The sequence below is a fragment of the Rhipicephalus microplus genome, chromosome 1 (genome assembly GCF_043290135.1).
Source record: "Rhipicephalus microplus isolate Deutch F79 chromosome 1, USDA_Rmic, whole genome shotgun sequence".
Lineage (NCBI taxonomy): Eukaryota > Metazoa > Arthropoda > Arachnida > Ixodida > Ixodidae > Rhipicephalus > Rhipicephalus microplus.
Window position 1 is genome coordinate 291336252 of NC_134700.1, and position 24990 is coordinate 291361241.

General features: G+C 46.1%; 1 protein-coding gene across 1 annotated transcript in view; it reads right to left on the reverse strand.

Moving 5' to 3' along the window:
• The window catches only part of Trpm (transient receptor potential cation channel, subfamily M), a 145339-nt gene that overhangs the window by 22556 nt on the left and 97793 nt on the right, over positions 1 to 24990 (reverse strand). Inside the window, exons 6-10 of the mRNA XM_075868926.1 lie at positions 14283 to 14443; positions 13791 to 13810; positions 13282 to 13465; positions 12073 to 12199; positions 10847 to 10919 (exon numbers count right to left, since the gene is read on the reverse strand). Of these exons, the coding sequence (XP_075725041.1) occupies positions 10847 to 10919; positions 12073 to 12199; positions 13282 to 13465; positions 13791 to 13810; positions 14283 to 14443 (565 nt within the window). The remainder of the gene's footprint in view (positions 1 to 10846; positions 10920 to 12072; positions 12200 to 13281; positions 13466 to 13790; positions 13811 to 14282; positions 14444 to 24990) is intronic.

Consider the following 24990-nt stretch of genomic DNA (forward strand, 5'->3'; position numbering starts at 1 on the left):
CGTCAGTCATGTTTTGAAGTGGTCTCTCGGGCAACTTGCGAGAGCGGAGCTCCAGGTCTGCTTGGGGATCTCAGCAGCCTCCACCAAATGTGATGACGTTTATTGAACCGGAGAAGTCGCAACGATGTCGCAACGAAAAATGGCCGTACGACAAGTCTGGCAAAAGGCGGCCCAGGTTCTCGTGCAATCATAGCACGGGGTTTTTCCTTCTCTTTGGAAGGCGCATACACGTTAGTGCGTATGCTCCACTACAACAACAACGTATTCCCAACTTGTGTCTGCATTCACAGAGAGCAGTTTTAAACAAAAATGTACAGTGCTGTTTAAAATAATTAAGTCCACGCGGTCACGTTAAAGTGGAACATACAATTATGCTCGTTGTGGAAAGTTAGCAGTACACGTATACTATCGGGCTTCACTGGCTCGCTGTGAACGTCACCGTGCGTATTGCTACCAAACCGCAGCCACGTAGTATTTTGTTGTCACATGCCTTGTTTTGTCTTTATAAGGTTTCGACCTCACATTGAATATGAATGGCTCCTACCCCCTTAAATGTCGTTTTATCGAGCCGATAGCGAAACTGTAACTGTGTTTGTTGGTTTCAAATCTATGGCCTTCTAAAACATTTATGAAACACACACGCTTGCAAGATTAATCTAATATTAGCATCTTGAAATAGCATTCTAGTATTTTCATCGCCAACGGCCATCTTAGTATACACCTAAAAGCAATGAAAGTGCTCCATTTTTTAGGATACCGATATTTGGGATTAGTATTGAGTGGACTATATAATACTCAAAGTGTGCACATCGACCTAACGTATGCAAATGTTGAAGTATATATATATATATATATATATATATATATATATATATATATATATATATATATATATATATTGCCACGAGGAATTGTTAAGGCGCAGTACAACGCAGACGTTGTTAAAAGAGGAACGCTGACGGCATCGCTACGACTCATGAAGCCCGCCGGAAGGCACGAGCCAGCCCAGCCTGTGCACGAGCTGCTACCGAGCAGCGGCCAAGGAAAAAGAAGAGAAGAAGAGGACGACGAGCGTTCGCTGCTTTCTCCCAGCTACTGTGTAGTTCTTTTGGCTTGGGCACAAGTTCGCCCTTATTAAACCTTGTAAATAGGACGTCCTGGTTGTGAGGTTGTTATATCCGTTACATTTTTCTGGTGGACGTGCTGGGTACATGATTCCGAGCCCCACGCAAGAGCGAAGTCCAAGCACTGACCAGCCGCAACCAGTGGAGCTTACACCGGTGCACCAACGAGTCAGCCGCCGTATCCGAGGAGAGTTGCCAGAATTTGGGCCACTCCCTTCTGTATCAAGGGCATCGGTGACGGAGACAAGCGCCGCCACCACCATGACGAGCCAAGTTACGCCGGCACAACTCATCGTAAGCCAACCGGTCATTCCAAAGGTGTTTCATGGTGACCCATACGAGGACGCCGAAGACTGGTTAGAGCATTTCGAGAGAGTGGGAAATCTAAATCAGTGGAACGAGGAAGGCAAGCTGCGTAACGTCTACATTGCGTTGGAAGACTCTGCACGAGTGTGGTACGAAAACCACGAGGCATCTCTGACGTCGTGGCAAGAGTTTCGGCGGCAGCTACTGAGTACGTTCGCCAACAGTGATCGCCGGGAAAAGGCGGAAGCAGCTCTCCGCACACGGATTCAACGAACGAACGAAACTGTCGCGATGTACATCGAAGACATGTCCCGCCTTTTCAAGCGAGCTGATCCTGGCATGACGGAAGACAAGAAGGTGCGCCACCTCATGCACGGGGTAAAGCAAGAATTGTTCGCGGGACTCATCCGCAATCCGCCCCGTACTGTTGCTGAGTTTCGGTCGGAAGCAACAACCATCGAAACGACGCTTCAGCAGAGAGCCCGACAGTACAACCGCGACGTAGCCGGTGCATCCGCAGGAGTCTACTCAGCAGGCGTCGTGGATAATCTTGACACATTGCGGGAGCTCGTCCGGTCTGTTGTCAGGGAGGAATTAAGGAAACTGCAGTCACCTGATGTCACCCCCGAGCTGTCTCTTGCTGAAGTTGTCCGAGAAGAAATTCGACAGGCCATGCGGGAGCCGCGGAGTGATGTGCCAGCGACACGACGGGCGGTAACGTACTCCGAGGTGCTCAGGCGACCTACTCTGCACTGTTCGCCGATCGAGACACCAAGTACTTATGTGCAGACAATGCGCAGCCCGCCTGAAATCGTAGAGGCAACACGCACTCCACCTCGTGCGAGAGAGATGATGCCACGGAAGAGCGATGTGTGGCGAGATGCCACACGTAGGCCCTTGTGTTTCCACTGTGGAGAGGCTGGCCACCTGTACCGATTCTGCCGATATCGTCAAGCTGGTCTTAGGGGATTCGCCATCAATGCACCGTGTCCGCGAAACGGCGAAAGACCTTCCGAGATTGAAGAATACCTATGCTCACGTCGGGAATTTGACCCGCCTCGTCGTCATCAACCACGCTCACCATCCCCTATGCGCTACCGCTCGTCTAGCCCACGTCCCTTCCCAAGCACGTCTAGGCAGCGTTCGCCTAGCCCAAATCCGGGAAACTGAAGAGGGCGACCTGTGGAGGCGAGGCCGCTGGCGACTTGGGATATGAAGATCCTCCACTGCGGTACGAGCCTGATAACGACGACTGTTTCCAGGTAAAGGAGTGCAGTACAGAGAAAATTACTTCAGACTTGCCGTTGGTGATTGACGGACTAGAGCTCAATGCTTTGATCGATACTGGTGCGGATTATTCTGTGATAAGTTACGAATTAGCGAAGCGACTCAGGAAAGTTCTGACCGAATGGGGTGGACCTCAAGTACGTACTGCAGGTGGTCACCTCATAACCCCTTCCGGCCGATGTACCGCAAGGGTCATGATACGGGGCTTCACTTACGTCGGTGACTTTGTCGTCCTGCCTGTGTGCTCGAGGGAAGTGATACTGGGAATGGATTTCCTACAAGCTAATGGTGCGATTATCAATTTACAGAGGTCGAGCGTGTCCTTTTCGACGGAGCAAGCTTTAAAGGTAGCACGATCAGATGAACGATGTACCACTCCACTGCGCGTCGTCGACGATGATGTGACTGTACCGCCACGGAGCAGTATAATGGTCCTCGTGAATAATGATACATTCAGCGACTACGAGGGTGTGGCGGAGAGCAACGTGGATGTTTTCTTGAAAAGAGGCGTTTGTGTGGCACGAGGGATTATCCAGCTGCGAAACGGGTGCACAGACATCCTCTTGACGAATTTCGGTAACGAATTCCAGCACATCGCAAAAGGGACGGCAATAGCGTTTCTTCATGAGTTCTGTGAAGTGACAGAAATATGCAGTCTTGAAACGACGTCACCGAATGTGAAACTTCCATCTGATGCCTGCGACACAATATACGTAAATCCTAATCTTTCAGAGATTCAACGTCAACAGCTATACGACCTCGTGCGGGAATTTGGCAGCTGTTTCTCCAACAGTTCAAAGGTACGGCGCACGAGCATTACAAAACACAGGATCATAACGGACGAGACAACCAGGCCGGTATGCCGGCACCCGTATCGTGTTTCCCCTAAGGAAAGAGAAGTCATCAAGAAGCAGGTACGAGAAATGCTTGAAGATGATGTTATCCAGCCTTCTAACAGCCCGTGGTCATCTCCCGTGGTGCTTGTCAAGAAGAAGGATAACACGCTACGGTTTTGTGTCGACTACAGGAAACTGAATGCTGTGACTAAACGGGATGTATATCCCCTTCCACGCATCGACGACACGTTAGATCGACTTCGGTGTGCCAAGTTCTTCTCATCACTAGATCTGAAAAGTGGATACTGGCAAATCGAGGTTGATGAACGTGATCGCGAAAAGACTGCTTTTGTTACCCCGGACGGACTTTATGAATTTAAGGCTCTCCCGTTTGGTCTCTGTTGTGCGCCGGCAACGTTCCAACGCATGATGGACACTGTGCTTTCCGGATTGAAGTGGCAGTGTTGCCTAGTGTACCTAGACGACGTGGTCATCTTCGCGGCTACATTTGAGGAGCACATCAAGCGCCTTCGGTCAGTGTTAGAGGCAATCCGTTCGGCAGATTTGACAATCAAGCCAGAGAAGTGCCGATTAGGTTTCGAAGAGCTTCGTTTTCTTGGGCATGTCGTCAGCGCCCAAGGTGTTCGCCCTGATCCTGATAAGACGGCCGCCGTCGCAAGGTTTCCGGTGCCAACAGACAAAAAGTCAGTACGGAGATTTCTAGGTCTATGTGCGTACTATAGACGATTTGTGAGAAATTTTTCAAAGATCGCAGAACCCTTAACGAGACTTACGAGAGAAGATGTGCCTTTCCAGTGGCAAAACGAGCAACAAAGCGCCTTCAACGAATTGAGAAAGAGGTTAGAAAACCCCCCGATTCTTTCTCACTTTGATGAGACAGCCGACACGGAAATACACACAGATGCCAGTAACATCGGCCTTGGATGCGTTCTAATACAGTGGCAGAAAGGTGAAGAAAAAGTGATAGCTTATGCCAGTCGGACTCTAACAAAAGCAGAGACAAACTATTCGGCCACGGAAAAAGAATGCCTTGCCGTCATCTGGGCCATCAGTAAATTTCGGCCGTACCTATATGGTAGACCATTCAAGGCAGTCAGCGATCACCATGCGCTTTGCTGGCTGGCGAACATCAAGGAACCATCCGGACGACTAGCAAGGTGGAGCCTCAGACTGCAAGAATACGATATAAGCGTGGTATACCGATCTGGCAAAAAACATACCGATGCCGACTGTTTGTCACGGGCTCCTACAGACACACCACTCTCAGAAGAAGACGACTTTCCGTTCGTAGGAATTGTCGAGACCACTCAAATAGCCGAATTCCAACGTACAGACAAAGAATTACTCCCGCTTATCGAACACCTGCAAGGAATTGACGTACAAGTACCCCGTATATTTTCTCGAAGCCTCGCATCGTTCTGCCTCCGAGGAAACGTTCTCTACAAGAGAAACTTCAAGCCCAACCGCGAAAAGTTCCTGCTTGTCGTTCCAGCAACTATGCGACAAGAAATACTTCGAGCGTGTCACGATGAGCCCACATCTGGACATTTGGGTGTGACGCGAACGCTTGCAAGGATCAGTCTCCATTATTATTGGCCCAAGCTACTAGCTTCAGTGCAACACTACGTCAAAACATGCCGCGAGTGCCAAAGACGAAAAACACCAAGTTCTAAACCAGCGGGCCTTCTACAACCTATAGATCCACCGAAAGCGCCTTTCCGCCAAGTTGGAATGGACCTCCTTGGACCCTTCCCGACATCTTTACTCGGCAAGAAATGGATCGTTGTGGCCACTGATTATTTAACTAGATACGCCGAAACAGACTCTTTGGAACGAGGAACGGCAGCAGAAGTGGCCCAATTCTTCGTACACAAAATAGTCCTGCGACATGGCGCTCCAACGGTTGTAATCACAGATCGCGGAACGGCTTTCACGGCGCAACTTTTGAAGTGCCTGCTCAACATGACTCACACTGTTCATAGGAAAACCACTGCATATCATCCTCAATGCAATGGCCTGACCGAACGCCTTAACAGAACTCTAGCGGACATGATATCCATGTATGTGGATGTCGAGCACAAAAAGTGGGACGAAATTTTACCATACGTCACTTTCGCCTACAATACGGCTGTGCAAGAGACCACCAAAATCACCCCATTTGAACTAGTTTACGGTCGTGCTGTTACCACAACACTGGATGCTATGTTACCAATAGACCAAGATGACTACCCCCCCGATCTTGACGACTTTCTACAAAGAGCGGAAGAAGCCCGCCAGTTAGCAAGATACCGAATACGCCACCAACACCGCATCGATGCCGACCGCTACAACCGAGGAAGACTTGACACGCGATATGACGTTGGCGACAAAGTGTGGATATGGACTCCAGTACGACGACGAGGCCTCTCCGAAAAACTCATTTCCCGGTATTTTGGCCCCTACGAGATAGTACAGCGACACAATGACCTCGTCTACGAAGTCAAGCCTGCAGGCCACCTGCATTCGAGGCGACGCAATCCCACGGAGCGTGTACACATTGTACGGATGAAACCGTACTACGACCGATTCCAAACCTAGCCACCCCAATCCCTTGACGTACTGCAACCTCATTTTCACAAACTTGTACACACAAAGAAAAAAAAAAAAAGTACTGAACAGCCTCATCGCAAGCATCGGGGCGATGCCGCTTGAGAGGGGGGATAATGCCACGAGGAATTGTTAAGGCGCAGTACAACGCAGACGTTGTTAAAAGAGGAACGCTGACGGCATCGCTACGACTCATGAAGCCCGCCGGAAGGCACGAGCCAGCCCAGCCTGTGCACGAGCTGCTACCGAGCAGCGGCCAAGGAAAAAGAAGAGAAGAAGAGGACGACGAGCGTTCGCTGCTTTCTCCCAGCTACTGTGTAGTTCTTTTGGCTTGGGCACAAGTTCGCCCTTATTAAACCTTGTAAATAGGACGTCCTGGTTGTGAGGTTGTTATATCCGTTACAATATATATATATATATATATATATATATATATATATATATATCATCATCATCGGCCTGACTACGTCCATTGCAGGACAAAGGCCTCTCCCATGTTCCGCCAGTTAACCCGGTCCTGTGCTTGCTGCTGCCAATTTATACCCGCAAACTTCTTAATCTCATCTGCCCACCTAACCTTCTGTCTCCCCCTAACCCGCTTCCCTTCTTTTGGAATCCAGTTAGTTACCCTTAATGACCAACGGTTATCCTGTCTACGCGCTACATGCCCGGCCCATGTCCATTTCCTATTTTTTATTTCAACTATGATATCCTTAACCCCCGTTTGTCCCCTAATCCACTGTGCTCTCTTCTTGTCTCTTAAGGTTACACCTACCATTTTTCTTTACATTGCTCGCTGCGTCGTCCTCAATTTAAGCTGAACCCTCTTTGTAAGTCTCCAGGTTTCTGCTCCGTAGCTAAGTACCGGCAAGATACAGCTGTTATATACCTTTCTCTTGAGGGATAGTGGCAATCTACGTGTCATAATTTGAGAGTGCTTGCCGAATGTGCTCCACCCCATTCTTATTCTTCCAGTTACTTCAATCTCGTGGTTCGGCTCAGCGGTTATTACCTGCCCTAAGTAGACATAAGAGTTAATGGAGAATACCTTAGTAACCTACGCTTCGCCGATGACATTGCATTGCTGAGTAACTCAGGGGACGAATTGCAACTCATGATTACGGAGTTAGACAAAGAGAGCAGAAAGATGGGTCTTAAAATTAATCTGCAGAAAACGAAAGTAATATACAACAACCTCGGAAAAGAGCAGCTCTTCGAGATAGTATAAAGTACACTTGAAGTTGTATATATATATATATATATATATATATATATATATATATATATATATATATATATATATATATATATATATATATATATATATATATATATATATATATATATAGTCAAGCAGATCCTGCGTGAGCGGTCACAACATGGTTTATTTTCGACGTTTCGGCCTAGAGTCTGGCCTTCATCAGGATCATCCTGATGAAGCCCAGACTCTAGGCCCAAACTCTAGAGAGAGATTTTTGCATCAACGAAGAATCTGGAAAGCTGTAGCAGTCGCCAATGACAGGCGACAAGGGCTCCTTGAATTATTTTTTTTTTATTTCAACGCAAAAGTGTTTTAGAAGAAACTGCTTCATATAAGTTCAATAATTTTACTTCTATCAAAAAGTCTAACGACGCCCAGTAAACATCAATTGAGGAAACATGGCGTTTCACTATTTGTAGCTGAATTTCGTGAGCCCCAATCACGTAACTGTGAGCACGAAGAAGCGAGCAGGGGGAAAAAATAAAAGGGTTTGATACTATGGTAGCAGTCGGTGGAAGAAGCCTTTAAAATTCTGCTGAGACTTCATAATTCTTGTAGCTGTCTGAACATAACGAAGAACAGATGTAGCGTATCGCCGAACACAACCTAATAATGTCAACATGACGTCGATCCTTTGTATGTTAATATTTATAGTATTCAACAAGGTATTGCACGTAGCTAAATTAACATTCATTATGAAGTTTAATTCCCCGTCGTGGTGGCCTAGTGGGTAAAATACTCGGCTGCTGACCCGCAGGTCGCAGGATTAAATCTACGCTGCAGCGGCTGCATTTTCGATAGAGCTGAGAATGCTGTAGGCTTGTGTACTCAGATTTCATTGCACGTTAAAGAACCCCAGGTGGCCGAAATTTACAGAGCCTTTCACTACGACATCTCTTAAATTAGTATGGTGCTTTTGAGACGTTACACTCTACATATCAATCATTATGTAGCTTCATCTGCCCATATTCCACCAGAGAGCCACATTGACAATGTAACAAGTTCTTATTGCTTACCATGTATTTGTAAAAACTATCATTCATATCTTACAACCTGTACACTTGCGAATGTCACATATAATTACATATTCATAATCGAGCTTTGTACTTAACCCTTGCACGTACCAGTGTAGTGGTAATAAGAGCAAAATAATACGGCTGTACGAAAACATAAGATGACAGGCATAAAGTATTTTTAGAATAGCCAAGCCTGTTAAGTTTATTTTTAAAATTTTTTGCATCGGATCGGTGGTTCGATATCTAGTTATTTGATGAAGCTGGAGCCACACTGAACAATTTCAATACACGTCTCGTAGGCCATGTGTTAACCTAACTAAATTGAGTCTCACGCAAGATTTAGTTAAGCTTATAGCGAATATTCAACCTTTCTGGTCTTTCAGTAACTAACAATTCGCCTCTCGGTATGCTTCAATTTGCAAACAATAAATCGACGCAGCAGTGCGTACTTGATGAGAAGAAAAACCCATTTGCGGCTGTGCACTCGAAAGATGACGTACCGTTCGCATCTGGTGATCACCTCGCAAGAACAAGCAGCTCTTTGGAACGTCCAATCAGTGGCCGCCGATCACACACCCGAAGCTCGCAGGGAGACAATTTTAAATTAACCTCAAATGTGGCGGTGCTCGTCAGTACGTAACAGCTCCGACAAAAAAAGTAGGAGCTAGAAAGGTTGTCAAAAACTTGTTAGGATTGGAAAGAAAGCTACAGAAATTCGACGACTGAGTTTGTCTTGCCCACCCAAAGCTCAGTTTTCAATATTCGCATTCTAAGCTCCTTTGAGGTGAGAAACGAAAAGTAGTATTTTATATAGTGAAACAAAAACGTTTGTTATAACATAACTGGTCATTTTTTTCACATTTACAAAGTTTTATAAAATTGGAAACAGCTTTATAAACTTAAAATCCTTTTGCACGTGGGCACGCGCTTTGTTTTCCTGGTTGAAAATTGAGTCTGTCTTTCAGAAAATTTCTTACAGAGAATGTCGCATTTCTGGGCAACTCGTACGCAAAAATAATTTCTGCTTCCCAGACCAGTAATCTACCACTGAGCCACGCTGGTGCTTAAGACTTGTTCACAAACTTGCCTTAAACAGGCTTGTTGTCGGAAAAGTAATCGCGGTAATATGAGTAATTGAGCGTTTTAGAACACTGAAAGAACAACGAGGCTTCACACAATGCGAATAGCGTAACGAGTGGGTCGTCCAGTGCTCCAACCCTTTACAAAGGCTTGTTTTTGATCACCTACTAACTGTGGCGCATACCCATTTCAGGCTTTATTTCCCATCGTTGTCAGCCTTTGCATAACGATCTGCACAAAATGTTTTGCGAGTGTGTAGCAGGTACCATGCTTCTCCGAAGAATGACCAAGAATAGCCCCGCCGCGGTGGTCTAGTGGCTAAGGTACTCGGCTGCTGACCCGCAGGTCGCGGGATCGAATCCCGGCTGCGGCGGCTGCATTTTCGATGCAGGCGGAAATGTTGTAGGCCCGTGTGCTCAGATTTGGGCACACGTTAAAGAACCCCAGGTGGTCGAAATTTTTGGAGCCCTCCACTACGGCGTCTCTCATAATCATATGGTGGTTTTGGGACGTTAAACCCCACATATCAATCAATATCAATTACCAAGAATAGCATAGTGAACACCGGCCTAGAAAGGCTGCTTTTCCACTTTTCGCTGTGACGGTTATGCGCATTCCACGTAGGCCTGGCAGCTTTTTCTCTGTGCGAGTGTGTGGTTATAAATAACTTAACATTAAACACCGTCATTTAAGTAATGAACTCTACCTAATGGCACACACATTTTTTAATACTTCACATCAATAACGGGCTGAAGTAATCAACTTAAAATTATTCTTATGTGTCTTTCAATAATTTTTCGTTGTTCGATGCCAAGCACTTTGGCTATTCAAAAGCAATAAACAGGAAAAAACGCTGACAAAAAACAAAGCTGCCCTCCATTCTTCAAAAACAATTACTGAACTTGAGAAGCTACAGTCCAACCGAATTAGGATATCTTGAAAGCTGTGAAGTGCACTGACGCACGACGTTGCAGTTTGGACGGCTCACTAAAAATGAAGTATTCTTTTCTTATCCTGTAATAACGTTTTCCACTAAGCTAAATTGAAATTAGGTTATGAAAATTTGAGCCAAAATTGATTTATCCGATCTGTTTAAGTACTTTTCAGTTTCACTAAAACCTTCGTCCGTGAACCCACTGCCTGTTTGAAAATGTCAAAGCTTGGGCAATCGATCAGTATGCGCTTCTACTCAATGTTTTTGTTGATAAATTAGTTCGCGCGAATTGAGAAACGTCCATTTCAAGTCTCTGTAAGTGCGCCCTAAGAAAATCAACCGTTTTTTTTTTCATTTTTCAATTCGTATATTCGTACGAAGCATCATTCGCTTGCCTTTGAGCAGAGCCGACAGGACTGCCTGGTCAAGTTCCTTGCAGGGGCCTTCTCCCATGCGGAAGACCGTTATCTGTGCATTAAAAAGAAAGGGAGAAACAGAAAAGAACGAAAATGAATGGCACGACGGTTATAGAAATGTTGAATGAAATAAACAAATTCAAAACAATTTTTATGCAAAACTGAGCTTTCTGCGTTTCTTTTTCTCTTTGTTTTCTTGAGTTATTCGTAATCTGTGAGAATATTGAAGTACTGTGTGTTACATCATGTCTATGTTCTCTTGTTTTTACACGCCACTGAAGTGGTTTTGTTACACCTGACAGCTGTACTCGCCTGAAATGTTGTTACCAGTTTGCAATAAACTTCCCTGTCTTAATCATACCTGGCCATGAAAAAGTATGATTAGGGTGAAGGCCGCAGTACGCGCCTGCAGATTAATTTTGGCTAAATTTAGCACACGAGAATTCTTGCATCTCGCCTCAATTGTAATGCGATGGGCGCGGGAAATCTAACTCACGTCTTCTAATTACCGTGTGACACATGACCTGCTAAACAACTACTGCACGTTCTCCCATCATTCTTATAGACGTGGAAGTGGGGTCAGCTAGTTGAATAGACGAGGGAGTCTGTGGATCCCTCATAATCATCATCATTTTCTTGTGGCTTTGTTTGATTAACGGGCGCTTGTAGTTATCCTTTTCATTATCTTATCACAAAATTATTTACCGTCAAGAAGGACTTGAAAACTCCAAGAGTAAAACTTATTGCCTTCGTCTCTCTCTTGGGCTTTGTCCCCGTAAAAAAAAAATTTAGAGTTTACCTGTAGGTACTTCTATACTTTTTTGCCCTATGCAAGTCACTTTTTTGCGTCTTTTTCTTTTTTTATTCAGTAGCTTCCACTTTTTGACGTGGCTCATTGCTCACGCACAAGTTTTTTTTTTTATGCCTGCATTTTCGTTGTCTCGAAGGAGAAGGCAACATACTGTACGTAAGAAAACGCGGACTGGAGACTGTCACCGGTGAAATACGTCATTCCGGCGTGCCGACCGAGAAAATAAACCGTGAAAGGCACGTGTGTGGTAGGTGGACGTCGACAACCAGCAATGCAGCCGAAACAACAACAGCAACAAATGAAATTAACGAGAAGCTTAGAGTATAGAGTGCAAGTATGCGAGGGCCGTCGGAATAGCTCTCTCCCGCACTCGCTGCCGCGAGTGTACACGTACAAGGTCTTTCTTCTTGATGGACTGCAGGAGTTCCACGTAGACTTGCTCGGCCTGCTCTTGATGTATCTGGAATGTCTTCTGGATGGTGGTGACGAGTTGCTCGCGGAAACCTTCGGGCAACTTGCTCCTGCGACAAAAATGCGGCATTTGCTCACGTGTGGCTCGTAGCCTTTAGGGATGCTCGGAAGGGAAACATAAAGAAAGGGTACACGTTTGCGAAGACATTGATGACGAAATCTGAGCCAAAGCATGTTCTTCTTTTATATTCCACTCTCAGAAATGTTCATAGGGTGCATATGGCAGGTACATTGTGTGCAAAGCGATATTTTTATTTTCAGCGTAAAGTGAGGGGTGAGACGCCATACTTTTCTATCCTATATTCCTCTTCTTCGCTCCCATACGGCATGTAAAAATAGAATAACACGCCTCAGTCTGCCACGCCAATGTAGCTGGTAATACGACAGGCAACTAAAAAACAGTAAAAAATGCAGTCCACCAGAATGCCAAAGAACGACAACACCAATAACAGTGCACCTAATCAGCTACCTCACTCGAGCGCCTACCTTCCCTTTATGACACTTTCAGAAGTCATTAAGAAGTGATTACAACGCGGTAGATGATATAATGCTGTTTTTTTTGAAGATACTAAAATAAAAACGATTGTTTTATTTTTGTAATATTGTTTAATTTTTTTCCAATTCTGAAATCACGACGCCTGCCGTGAGCAGACGAACGGAAAACGAGAACACATCCCAAAAGATGTTGAGGGTGGCAACGCCACCTCGAAATTCCCACACCAAACACGGTGACGTCATAAATTTATGGTGTCTGCGAGGTCCTACGTAATTTCCTATCATTAAAAGTGTGTTACGTGGCCTTCTGAAAGGGCCACAGACTTGACATACCAGGTTTTAGAATTTTTAATTGAGAATATGTCGTCTAAATACTAAAGCTGCAATTTGAAATTCGTAACGTCACGCGGGGAAATTTCGGCGCGATATTTAAAAACGGAAATTCGGCCTTTAGTATTTGCTCTGTTAATAAACCTGTGCCGGTAAAATTACCGACGTTATAGTCGGTTGTGTGCAATTTATCGATCTAAGCCATTTGATTGTTTCACTTCAGTGTCCCTGTAAAGATTGCGTGCTCACTGCATCACATCCAAATTGACCTAGACGCAGCACAGGCGTGCCTTTTAATTTTACTTACTCGTCGTCGGGTATGTATCGATGCGCGAACGCGATGAGGTCGGCGGCCCGTCCCGATCCATCGCAGACGACCACAGGCACTGGAGGCAGGTCGGTCACGTATTCCAACACAGTGCGCACCGTGTTCAGACCGCCTTCGACAATCACGCACACCACGGGAATGCCGCACCACTGCACGCTAGAGCCTACGTCAGATAAACAAGGCGCGACATCAACCTTCCGAGCGGAAAGAAGTGTTATAAACTCACAAAAAGCTTTAGTGGCCTCACTTGGCTTTGGCGTGGAAGCTTGGGCAAGTTGGTAGGACATAACTGAATTCAGGAACAGCGCAACCTAGAAGTAGTTACTTCGTAACTATGGAAGCGAAAAAACAAGGACAGAAAAGAGCGCTCTTTTCTGTCCTTGTTTTTTCGCTTCCGTAGTTACGAAGTAACTACTTCTATAGGTTGCGCTGTTCCTGCATTCAGTTGGCTTTGGCGGTCTCACAGGATTGTCACATCGTATTCGAACACTGATCAAGGCAATAAATTCTCTCGGTAACTTTTTTAGCGTGCAGTTATATGTCCCATGAATAGTAAATTTGTGCATTACAAAGTATCAAAATATTTTGTCTCACTCAACCTTATATGACAATATTCACATAAAAAACAGCGTTAATAACGAGGGACAAGAGAAAGAAGGCAACAGACAGCGGCACTGTCTGTCTCCTTCTTTCTCTTGTCCCTCGTTATTGGCGCTGTTTCTTACGTGAATCAGGTCGTACCAACTCGCCCAAGCAACCACGTTAATGACAATATTCCTCTTTTACGAAACTTCTCTCTAACTGCTTCTTTCACAGGACATACGAGAAGGTATACTTGTCCCTGAATGCTTTATACGTACACAGATTGAATATTGTGATCACGTCCCGGGTTTATTTCGCTTCTTTCAGTATTTTTAGCCGTAGATATCTAGGTATTCGGGAATTCAAAGAGAATCAATAGAGACTCACGGTGGTAGAACCTCTGCCTGGAGATGTGCTTCTCGAGGCGCTTCCTGAGGCCAATCTCGGCGCCGTACTTTCCCGTCGTGCCGTTGTCGGCCAGCACAAAGTACGAGTGGTGCTGGTTGAGGACTGCAAAGCGGCTCTTGGGCGACGAGATGCTGTAGTACTGCACAACCCGCTAGGATCGCGTGGGAAAGAGGAAGATCGAGAAGCACGGTCTTGGTCCGTGAAGTATTCCCGTTAAGGTGGACTGTGTGAAGTGGATGTTTATTCACGTCTCAGCATTGTGCGTTTTCGTATTCTTGCACTTTCGTAGCCTTGTTTACCGTAATATGTAGTAAACAGTTACGCTTGAAGGGACAACGTACCGGTTAATGTGAAAGCACCTTTCTTTGCAATGGCATCGAAATAGCAACAAACAAACGCTCGATTTTTTTTTTCATGTTTGAACAAGCCACGTCCACGTCCTAGTAATAATCGCCGAAATCGTGTATATATACAGTAAGACCATGTACCGATGCAATATCTTAAGTACGCTTTAGCTAAATACTGCTTCTTGGTTTTTATTGTTTGTTCGTTTTTCAAACTTGAAATCGCCGTGAATCTTGGTCAACAACTTGTACTGTCAATGCACAATACAAGACTCAATCTTTCCATTATGTTTTTTTTAAATTTATATTTTCGTTTACACGGTCCCCTCGCTGTCGCTTAAGCATCCATAATTACCAAATCACACGCTTAAAGTAATACATTTCCTCTATTGCCTAAAAAATAGATACTGATGAAAACTTCGGGAGATCCCATGTACCGGGGAATCGACGTTATGCGAAGCATGCGGGGGAAAGGTGGCAGTGTTGCAATTTTTTTCTTGAGCGACACGTCATTAAATGACACTAAATATATTGCCACATGGTTTGCTTGGGTGAGATCGAAGAGTGAGAGAAGACAAAGACGATCTCTCTGAGCCGCTGCTTGAGTAGTCGACTAAACGAGCCCATTTTTATCAAGTTTGTCGAGAGTAACGTGACAAGACTGGTGGAGTTGCTGGGTACAACGTCTCACAATCCACCCGATGCCCAAGACCCCGTCCAGCAGCCGGAACACAAGTCCTGCACCCGTGGACACCCCTGTTCATAGAGTAAGCCGCCGCCAACGAGGCCTATCGCCTGAGACACCAACCACTGACGCAGCGACTATGACTTCAATACAAGATCCCATGCAAGCTCCGACACCTTCCACGCCGATCTACTGCACCGTCCAGAACCCGCTGATGCCTAGCCCCTTTCACGGAGAGCAGCATGAAAATGTTGACGACTGGCTGAGTGAGTTCGAACGTGTCGCAGCGATAAATTACTGGGATGATGCCGCGAAGCTCCGGAACGTGTACACTTGCCTAAAAGACGGTGCCAAGACGTGGTTTTTGAATAGGGATGATGTTCTGACATCTTGGCGCGAGTTCCAGCGTCGCCTCCTGGAGACCTACAAGAGTCCCGACCGCCGCGAACGGGCGGAGCGTGCACTACAATCACGCATCCAGATGCCCAACGAGACCGTCTCGATGTACGTCGAGGACATGACACGGCTTTTCAAGCGAGCGGATCCTGCAATGGCAGAAGAAAAAAGTTGCGCCACCTCATGCATGGTGTGAAGGAACAACTTTTTGCTGGTTTGGTGCGCAGTCCCCCCAAAAGTGTTGCTGAGTTCCTCACTGAAGCGGCAACAATGGAGCGAGTACTGCACCAACGGTCTGCCCAGTTTGACCGTCAAGTGAATGCTGCCTCAACTCCCGAAATTTTCGCCACCCCTGGGAGCAAGAGCCCCGAATGGATTCGCGAGATCATTCGATCTGTCGTCCGGGAAGAAATGGAAAAGATGTACGGGACAAGGCAAATCGATGTTGGTTCTATCACCAGTGTCATCCGCGACGAGGTCCAGCAGGTGCTGCACGCCCATCGTTTTCCGCCCAAGTCGGTTGATCCGCAAACGGCTCCTGTGTCTACTGACAGTCGCCGTCGTACGTACGCGGAAGCCTTGCGATCTGCCACTCCTCTTTCGTGTCAAGGAGTTCCGATCCAGCCAGTGCCGCACGTCCCGATCCAGACAGTGCCGCAAGTCCCGATCCAGACAATGCCATACGTTCCGATCCAGACAATGATGCCGTCAGTCGCGATTCAGTCAGCGCACGCTGATTTGGACATCGATAGTCGCCGTGCACCAACGCGCAAGTCTGATCTCTGGCGTACGCCAGACAGACGACTCCTCTGCTATCATTGCGGTGAGGCTGGTCACATTTACCGCGAATGCCCATACCGGCAACTTGGACTGCGCGGATTTTCCGTCAATTCCCCTCGTCCCCGAATTGGTCAAAGGCCAAGGGACATCGAAGAGTATCTCGCGCAACAGCGTGCACCCTTTACACGACGGCAATCGCGGTCACCATCTCCGAGGAGACCCGCAGCCACTGGGCCACGTTTCGGGGTGACGGCGCGGGAACGCTCCCCGAGCCCTCGTCGGGAAAACTGAAGGCAGCGGCCTTCGGGGGCAAGGTCGCTGGGACTCAAAGTGCGGAAGACCTCCCATCGACGCTTGCACGCAACGTCGAAGGCATTTCGTCAGAGAATAATCGCGGTACCGAAGAAACGCCGACATCCGTATATGAATCTAGTGACCGCGTGTCACTCGACATACCTATGCTGGTTGACGGTCTTCAGGTCAGTGCAGTAGTAGACACTGGTGCAGACTATTCGATCATCAGCGGGAGGCTAGCGAAAGATCTCAGGAAAGTGATCACGCCGTGGAATGGAACGCGAATTCGAACAGCTGGAGGACACGTTGTAACACCGCTGGGTCGCTGTACCGCAAGAGTGAAAATTCGTGCGTCAACGTTTGTGCTCAGCTGCCTCGTTCTTCGCGACTGTTCGCGTCAGCTGATTATCGGCATGGACTTCCTTCGGGAATACGGTGCCATCATAAATCTCCGTGAGCGCATCGTTACCTTCTCGACTCAAGGCGCAACAGATCGAGACGCTGATAACTGCCGTAGACTTGCGCTGCGTGTTGCTGACGACAGTGTGACGCTGCCACCTCGAGCAACTGTTCCCATCGAAGTCACTTGTGAAGACTTCCAAGACGGCGACGTGGTGGCTGAAAGCAACTTATCACTTCTGCTGCTCCAAGGTGTATGCGCCGCCCGAAGTGCTGTGCGCGTCCGTGACGGACAGTCAACGATACTAGCTACGAACTTCAATTACGAGCACCGGCATCTTTTCCACGGAACCACCCTAGCTTATGAAGAACCTGTTGCCGACGTCACGGAGTGCTTCGCGTCCGAGGAAACGCATGCGGATGAGGAATTTCTAGACCACATCGACATTAATTCGACGCTGTCAGACGAGAGAAAGGCTGCACTTCACGACCTTTTAAGGGAGTTTAGATCTTGCTTCGCCTCTTCTTCTAAAGTCCGCCAAACACACCTCACGAAGCATCGAATTATTACCGACGATGACGTCCGCCCCATCCGGCAGCAGCCTTATCGCGTTTCTGCCAAAGAACGTGAGGCTATTCAGACACAAGTAAAAGAGATGCTCGATGACGGGATTATTCAACCATGCAGCAGCGCTTGGTCCTCCCCAGTCGTTCTAGTGAAAAAAAAAGACGGAACGCTGCGATTCTGTATTGACTACAGGAAGCTTAATAGCGTCACAAAAAAGGACGTGTACCCGCTTCCACGGGTCGACGACTCCCTCGACAGATTACGACGTGCGAAGTATTTTTCGTCCATCGATCTAAAGTGTGGCTATTGGCAAATTGAAGTGGATGAACGAGACCGAGAAAAAACCGCGTTTGCGACTACAGACGGACTTTACGAATTCCGAGTTCTTCCCTTCGGCCTCTGTTCTGCACCAGCCACTTTTCAGAAGATGATGGACACAGTTCTCGCTGGCTTGAAGTGGCAAAGCTGCCTTGTCTACCTTGATGATGTGGTCATCTTTTCCGAGAGCTTTGAAGAACATCTGAAGCGTCTGAGAAAGGTTCTGGAAGCCATTCGCACAGCTGAACTCACACTGAAACCCCAAAAATGCCATTTCGGCTATGAAGAGCTGAAATATCTGGGACATGTCATTAGTGCGGATGGAGTGCGACCTGATCCAGACAAAACTGCTGCTGTCGCCGCCTTCCCTGTTCCATCAGATAAAAGAGCAGTACGCCGTTTCCTCGGCTTGTGCGCGTATTATCGCCGATTTATCGCCAACTTCTCTAAGATAGCTGAACCTCTTACGCGACTCACCCGAGATGACGTACCTTTTACTTGGGGCGCAGAACAAGATACAGCGTTCACAGAGTTACGACAGAGAATGCAAACAGCCCCTGTTCTTGCCCATTTTGATGAGGACGCTGCTACAGAAATTCGTACAGATGCCAGCAACGTCGGACTTGGCGCTGTCCTTGTACAACGACACGGCGGTGTTGAGCATGTGATAGCTTACGCCAGTCGTACTCTTTCTCGAGCTGAGACCAACTATTCTACGTCAGAAAAAGAATGCCTCGCAGTCGTGTGGGCGACGACCAAATTTCGGCCTTACCTCTACGGTCGTCCCTTCAAAGTGGTGACTGACCACCACTCGCTCTGCTGGCTGGCAAATCTCAGAGATCCATCCGGTCGTCTCGCACGGTGGAGTTTGCGTTTGCAGGAGTTTGATATTACGATTGTGTACAGGTCAGGGCGCAAACACGAAGACGCCGACGCGCTTTCTCGAGCACCTGTGGGGAACGCTGTCAGGGGCTCCGAAGATGAAGATGCCTTTCTCGGAGCAGTTAGTGACTCCGAATTTATGTCAAAGCAGCGGGCAGACGATGAATTACGCCCAGTAATTGATTCCCTGGAAGGCCGCAACTCTCAGGTCCCTCAACTCATTGCTCGCGAACTGCCCTCTTTTTGTCTAAGAAGAGGCATTCTTTACAATAAAAACGCCCGTGGTAGCGACAATGCCTTCCTACTCGTTGTTCCTACCGACATGCGTGATGAAATCCTCCTTGCGTGCCACGACGAGCCCACATCAGGACATTTGGGCTATTCGCGAACTCTCGCCTGAGTACGCCAACAGTATTACTGGCCGCGACTATCAACTAGTGTACATCGATATGTGAAAGGCTTCCGTGAGTACCAGCGCCGCAAGACTCCGCCTGTGAGACCCGCGGGTCTGCTCCAGCCGATCGCACCACCACGGACACCATTTGACCTCGTGGGAATGAACCTTCTCGGGCCCTTCCCTTTGTCGTCATCTGGGAACAAATGGAATATAGTTGCGACAGATTATCTTACGCGTTATGCTGAAACAAAAGCGTTACCCCGTGGTACGGCCTCTGAAGTCGCGCAGTTCTTCGTGCACCAAATCGTCCTACGGCATGGTGCCCCGTCATGCGTGATTACGGACAGAGTGACGTCGTTTACAGCACGAATAATGGAGGACATTTTTAAACTGAGCTGCACAAGTCATCGAAAAACAACGGCTTATCATCCGCAATCCAATGGACTGACAGAGAGGCTTAACAAGACCATAGCGGACATGCTTTCAATGTACGTGGACGTACAACATAAAACCTGGGACGAGATTCTTCCATACATCACGTTTGCTTATAATACGGCAACGCAAGAAACAACGCGATTTCCGCCTTTCCGACTTGTTTACGGACGCAACGTGCGAACCATGCTCGATAATATGCTTCCGTGCGACCAAAGCAATGAACTTGCTGAAGATGCTAAGCAATACACTCAATACGCCGAAGAAGCTCGTCAGCTAGCTCGCATAAACACCAGTCACCAACAAGATGCAGACGCACGACGTTACAACCTCCGCCATCGAAATATCACCTACCACCCTGGGGACCGAGTGTGGGTGTGGATCCCTGTCCGGCGACCAGGCTTATTCGAAAAGCTCCTAAGTCGTTATTTTGGACCGTACAAGGTTCTTAGACGAATCACAGATCTTACCTACGAGGTATTTCCGGACGGCGCAGCGTCTTCTCGTCGACAGCTTCGGCCCGAAACCATGCATGTCGTTCGGCTGAAGCCCTACTTCACACAGTAGCCCTTGTGGTTTCACGTGCTACGACATGCCGTGACATTGCGTTGCTGCTGCTGTTTGTGTTCTCCTGTGTTTTTATGCCTTTTCTTTTTGCGCTTAGCGCAAGCGTTGGCGAAACTTCCTCATTTGCGCTGCGAGTAGTGGCACTCTCCCTCTTTTGGTTATCTATATCTGCGTGTGTATACCTTCATTTTTTTTATTTACGAGCATCGAGTCGATGCTTTCAAAGGAGGGGACTATTGCCACATGGTTTGCTTGGGTGAGATCGAATAGTGAGAGAAGACAAAGACGATCTCTCTGAGCCGCTGCTTGAGTAGTCGACTAAACGAGCCCATTTTTATCAAGTTTGTCGAGAGTAACGTGGCAATATGTTCAAACGTAACACGCACAACCATATGTTGAAAAGTTGCAGATGTTTATATAACCGATTGTTTGCACTTGCGCAACGATGCCAACAACAACATGCATATTAGCAACATTACAAGCTGATATGAAGCGCTGATGCTCGCGAAAATGCTGCCCTAGACACTGCTACAAAAATCAACTTCAGCGCATGGCAACTAACCACAATTGATGTTAACCTGACACGACGGCTGTCTCAAAGCAGTACATATGTAATGTTTATAACATTGGGTAGGCAGCACTGCAACCACTATTGACTTTTCACAAAGATTACCGTCCATTTGAAAAGTAGTTCCGAGACTTGGAGCAGCTCAGTAGTAAAATGTTTATTGCCACGCAAAATGCTTGGGTTAAATTTTAGCTAGGACCCTGACATTTATTCTTTGCATTCGTCGGGTCGACGCCATCGATGTCGGGTATTTGTTAACGAAATCGTTCATGTGTATTCTCGTCGTTCCTGGATCGATACTAAGTGTGAATCACTTGTGGCACATACTCGAATACCAGCGGCACATACCCGGCCGTTGGTATGTGCCACTGTCTGGCGGGAAGTCTTTAACGATGTACGTGACGGGATTGTGACATTATTTACGTCCGGACAAGTGCGTCCCATTCGTCAAACCATCTTACCCTCCAATGCTAATTTTGGTGCACGTCAAGTCGTTGATAGATAGATAGATAGATAGATAGATAGATAGATAGATAGATAGATAGATAGATAGATAGATAGATAGATAGATAGATAGATAGATAGATAGATAGATAGATAGATAGATAGATAGATAGATAGATAGATAGATAGATAGATAGATAGATAGATAGATAGATAGATAGATAGATAGATAGATAGATAGATAGATAGATAGATAGATAGATAGATAGATAGATAGATAGATAGATAGATAGATAGTCTGCAAATCACCTAAATACACTAAGAAATGCTTCACATTTAAAAACCAGTGCTTTTTTTTTTCTTTGCTCCCCTTAGCCCATGAGGCACTCAAGAGTTCAAAGAAGCGTTTGCTGCATCCCACTATGCATCGTTTGAACAATATCCCTGCGATTTTTTTGTTTGTGAATAAATAAGCGTTCCATCATTAGACAGTAAAGGCATGGACAGACTACGCCTTTAGTATATACGTCGGATAGCCGTATCCTCTGTAGATAGTCACGACAAACTGTAGTCAGGTGCTTCAGATGGAAGACCGGAACACGTCATCACCAGTGCTCATGTCTTAGAAAAAACTTTATTGCTAAGTAGCAGGCTAGAGCGAACTAGCTCAGGCCGACCTCTCTGCCTTCTAATAAATTCTCACTGGTTATTGCTAAGCGTATGCCTCTTCTTGCATACTGTTTCGAGAAAACTCCCCTCGCAATAAACTGTTCATCTTCATCCTCGAGACTTATTTCCGCGGGAAAAAGTATTTTCACTCTGTTTTACCCTCCTAACAAATTAATTTTGTTTCGACAATAACGACAGGTTGTGTTCCTTGTCACGCCATTGCAGCACTATTTCATGCCATCTAATTTTTATTTTCGTTATAATTTTAAAGAATCGTGCTTTCAATTCTTCCAGGCACAAAAAATACGGGAAAATGTTTTCTGGAAACCTGGAAAAACATTTGCAGTGTGTGTGTGTGTGTGTGTGTGTGTGTGTGTGTGTGTGTGTGTGTGTGTGTGTGTGTGTGTGTGTGTGTGTGTGTGTGTGTGTGTGTGTGTGTGTGTGTGTGTGTGTGTGTGTCGAATTTGTTTTCATTTTTATTTGCATGGCAAACTTTATCTCCTTCATTGACATCACCCAAACGAAGAAGGAAATTATTTTTAAGAGCCTTCGCGAATTCTATTTATTTTTAATTAAGTGGTCTTGTTCCGACAGTCGTGAATAATATAGAAGCATTTCGTCGCGAAGCTTAAAGTGAAGAAAAAGCACTCCGGGCGATGGCTGTGCTGCATCGCAGCTCAATTTCGAAAGCTTTTCAGGTACACTTCAAAAGTAAATTCCGCTGCGAAGCTGTGGTCTGTTTTAAAAGTACTGTCACTATGAACACTTAGCAACTTAATCGATTTCGTGGTCTCGAACACGAAGGTAAAAAAAAAGCTAATATCAAAAATGTTGCGCCAATTGAAAAAAAAAACATTCATTGAAAACAAGTGCACGTGGTTCTTCAGCGGGGTGGTTATTCAGCTATATTTACCTAGGCTTTGTTATTTTGCATAAAAACTATCTTTGACGAATTTTGGTTTAATTTTTTATTCATCCTATTTAACCACCTGTAAAAAACAAGACGAAGCATTAAGTTGTCATAACGAGGAGACATTTATTCGTCAAAGTTAAGCAAGGAGATAGGAACGTCATTCGCAAATAAGCAGTATCAGTGCCTGCTTAGTTCTGTGTAAACAAAACAGTTTTTATGCTGTTCTTCAGTCGAATACTAAAAACAGTATAGCGATGGAGACATAAAATACGTGCTATTCTTATCTCTCGCTAACGTTCTACTGCGTGACATTATAAACACCACGATACTATGTTATTTTGTATAACCCACCGCTAATTCCGAGCTAGAAATGCTTACGAATCAATAAAAAAAAACGTGTACCGAGGCATGAAGTGGGCGCCAATAAGTACTAATTTCTGCCAGTGTAAATATTTATCAGAGCCTAATAGCGCGTTTCAGTAAGATTTGCTATTTTTAAACAGCTAGTTCGGATGTTTGTAACGCCAACTTTCCAAACATAGGTGGCGACATTATGTAAAGGCATGTAATAAATCGTTGTCAACTTTTTTCGACTAGCTTGAATGTGCAAGGTATAATACTAAACAATAAAAAATTTTGGCTTAAAATATAATTGTTGCTTTGTCTAAAACGTTCCGCTCTATCCTCTTCAGACCACTACACATTTTTAATTTTGCTATGCCTTAACAACCCAGGTGTAACTCATTTTTGTTCAGTTATACCTTTAGCTTTCAGATATTTTGCTTTCATTATTTTTATATTTTTTGCATCACCACATGCACCATCAAGTCTTATTAAAGCAGTGAAAAAAATTTGATATTGACTTGCCCGGAGGTCAGTGCATAGCTTAAACCATTCTAGAAGCACGTATTTTTCGATACAAGGGCTGTGGGGCGCTTAATTGGGGCCCGAAAGACTGACAACGTAAGTCCGTGCCTATGAAGGGACTTAACGAAAGCCCTTTCGTTGCTGTCACGTAATTTTTCTATACTACAAGAGAGAATAAAACAGCGAGAGCGATGTGCCGTTCTTTCCTATGAAAAGAAAAACGAGCAGTGTTTGCTTCCAACGTGTCTAGTTTTGCAGGAGGCCTCCGGCTATCGCTATGCCAGAGCAGCCCCCATAAAGTGCTATACATTCTGAGTCGATGGTATTTTGGGGATGAAGCTTCCTATGCCGTCGGTCGTTCGTCCGCGATGTATGTAGTGTATTAGTCTTAGTAGTGGGTAGCCACCTCCACGGCCGAGCTAGAAGAGCGGCACGCACGCACCTTTTTCAGAAATTGAGGAGGAAACCAGCGTACGGTAATCATAAAAAAAAGATAGTTGTTTCAGATGAAATAGACTGAAGAGACGAGTATTGCTGACTTACTCTTCAATAAAAGTTGCCTTGCATTTGGTGCTTATTAAAAAAAACTAGCATCAAAAGGACGCACTTTGAGCACTATCTGACCAGAAAGGGTTGCCACTTTAAACTCGCTGGGCGTAACCTCCTTGGTCTTAGCGAGATTTAGTGAGGGTTGAACTGCAGTGCCGTGAATATAGTGAACCAGTATATAGCCATGAACTAGAGGCGTTGAACGGTGGGAAATGGATACGAAGCGCAGGCCATAAGAATGTGCTCGAGTGCCACATCCCTTTTAGTCCGTGGAATGTCCGCTGGATGGCGCTACTTCTATATGCTGAGTATATGATGAAAAGATGCGAGACGGCAGTACTTGGAGTGTTTACTGGATAGACGCACAGATGAACGGACAGTTGGACGGACAGACAGACAGATGCACGGACGGATGCATGGATGGAAGGATGGACGCACGGACAGACGCAGAGACAGACGCACGAATGAACGCAGGGACGGACGCACAGATGAACGCACAGACGGACGGACGCATGGATGGATGCACGCATGTATGGACGGACGGATGAAGAGAGGCTTCGCCCAACACATCATTATGCACTCCGTTAATATGCTGTGATTTTTTTAGCAGAAACACGTTGCCTATT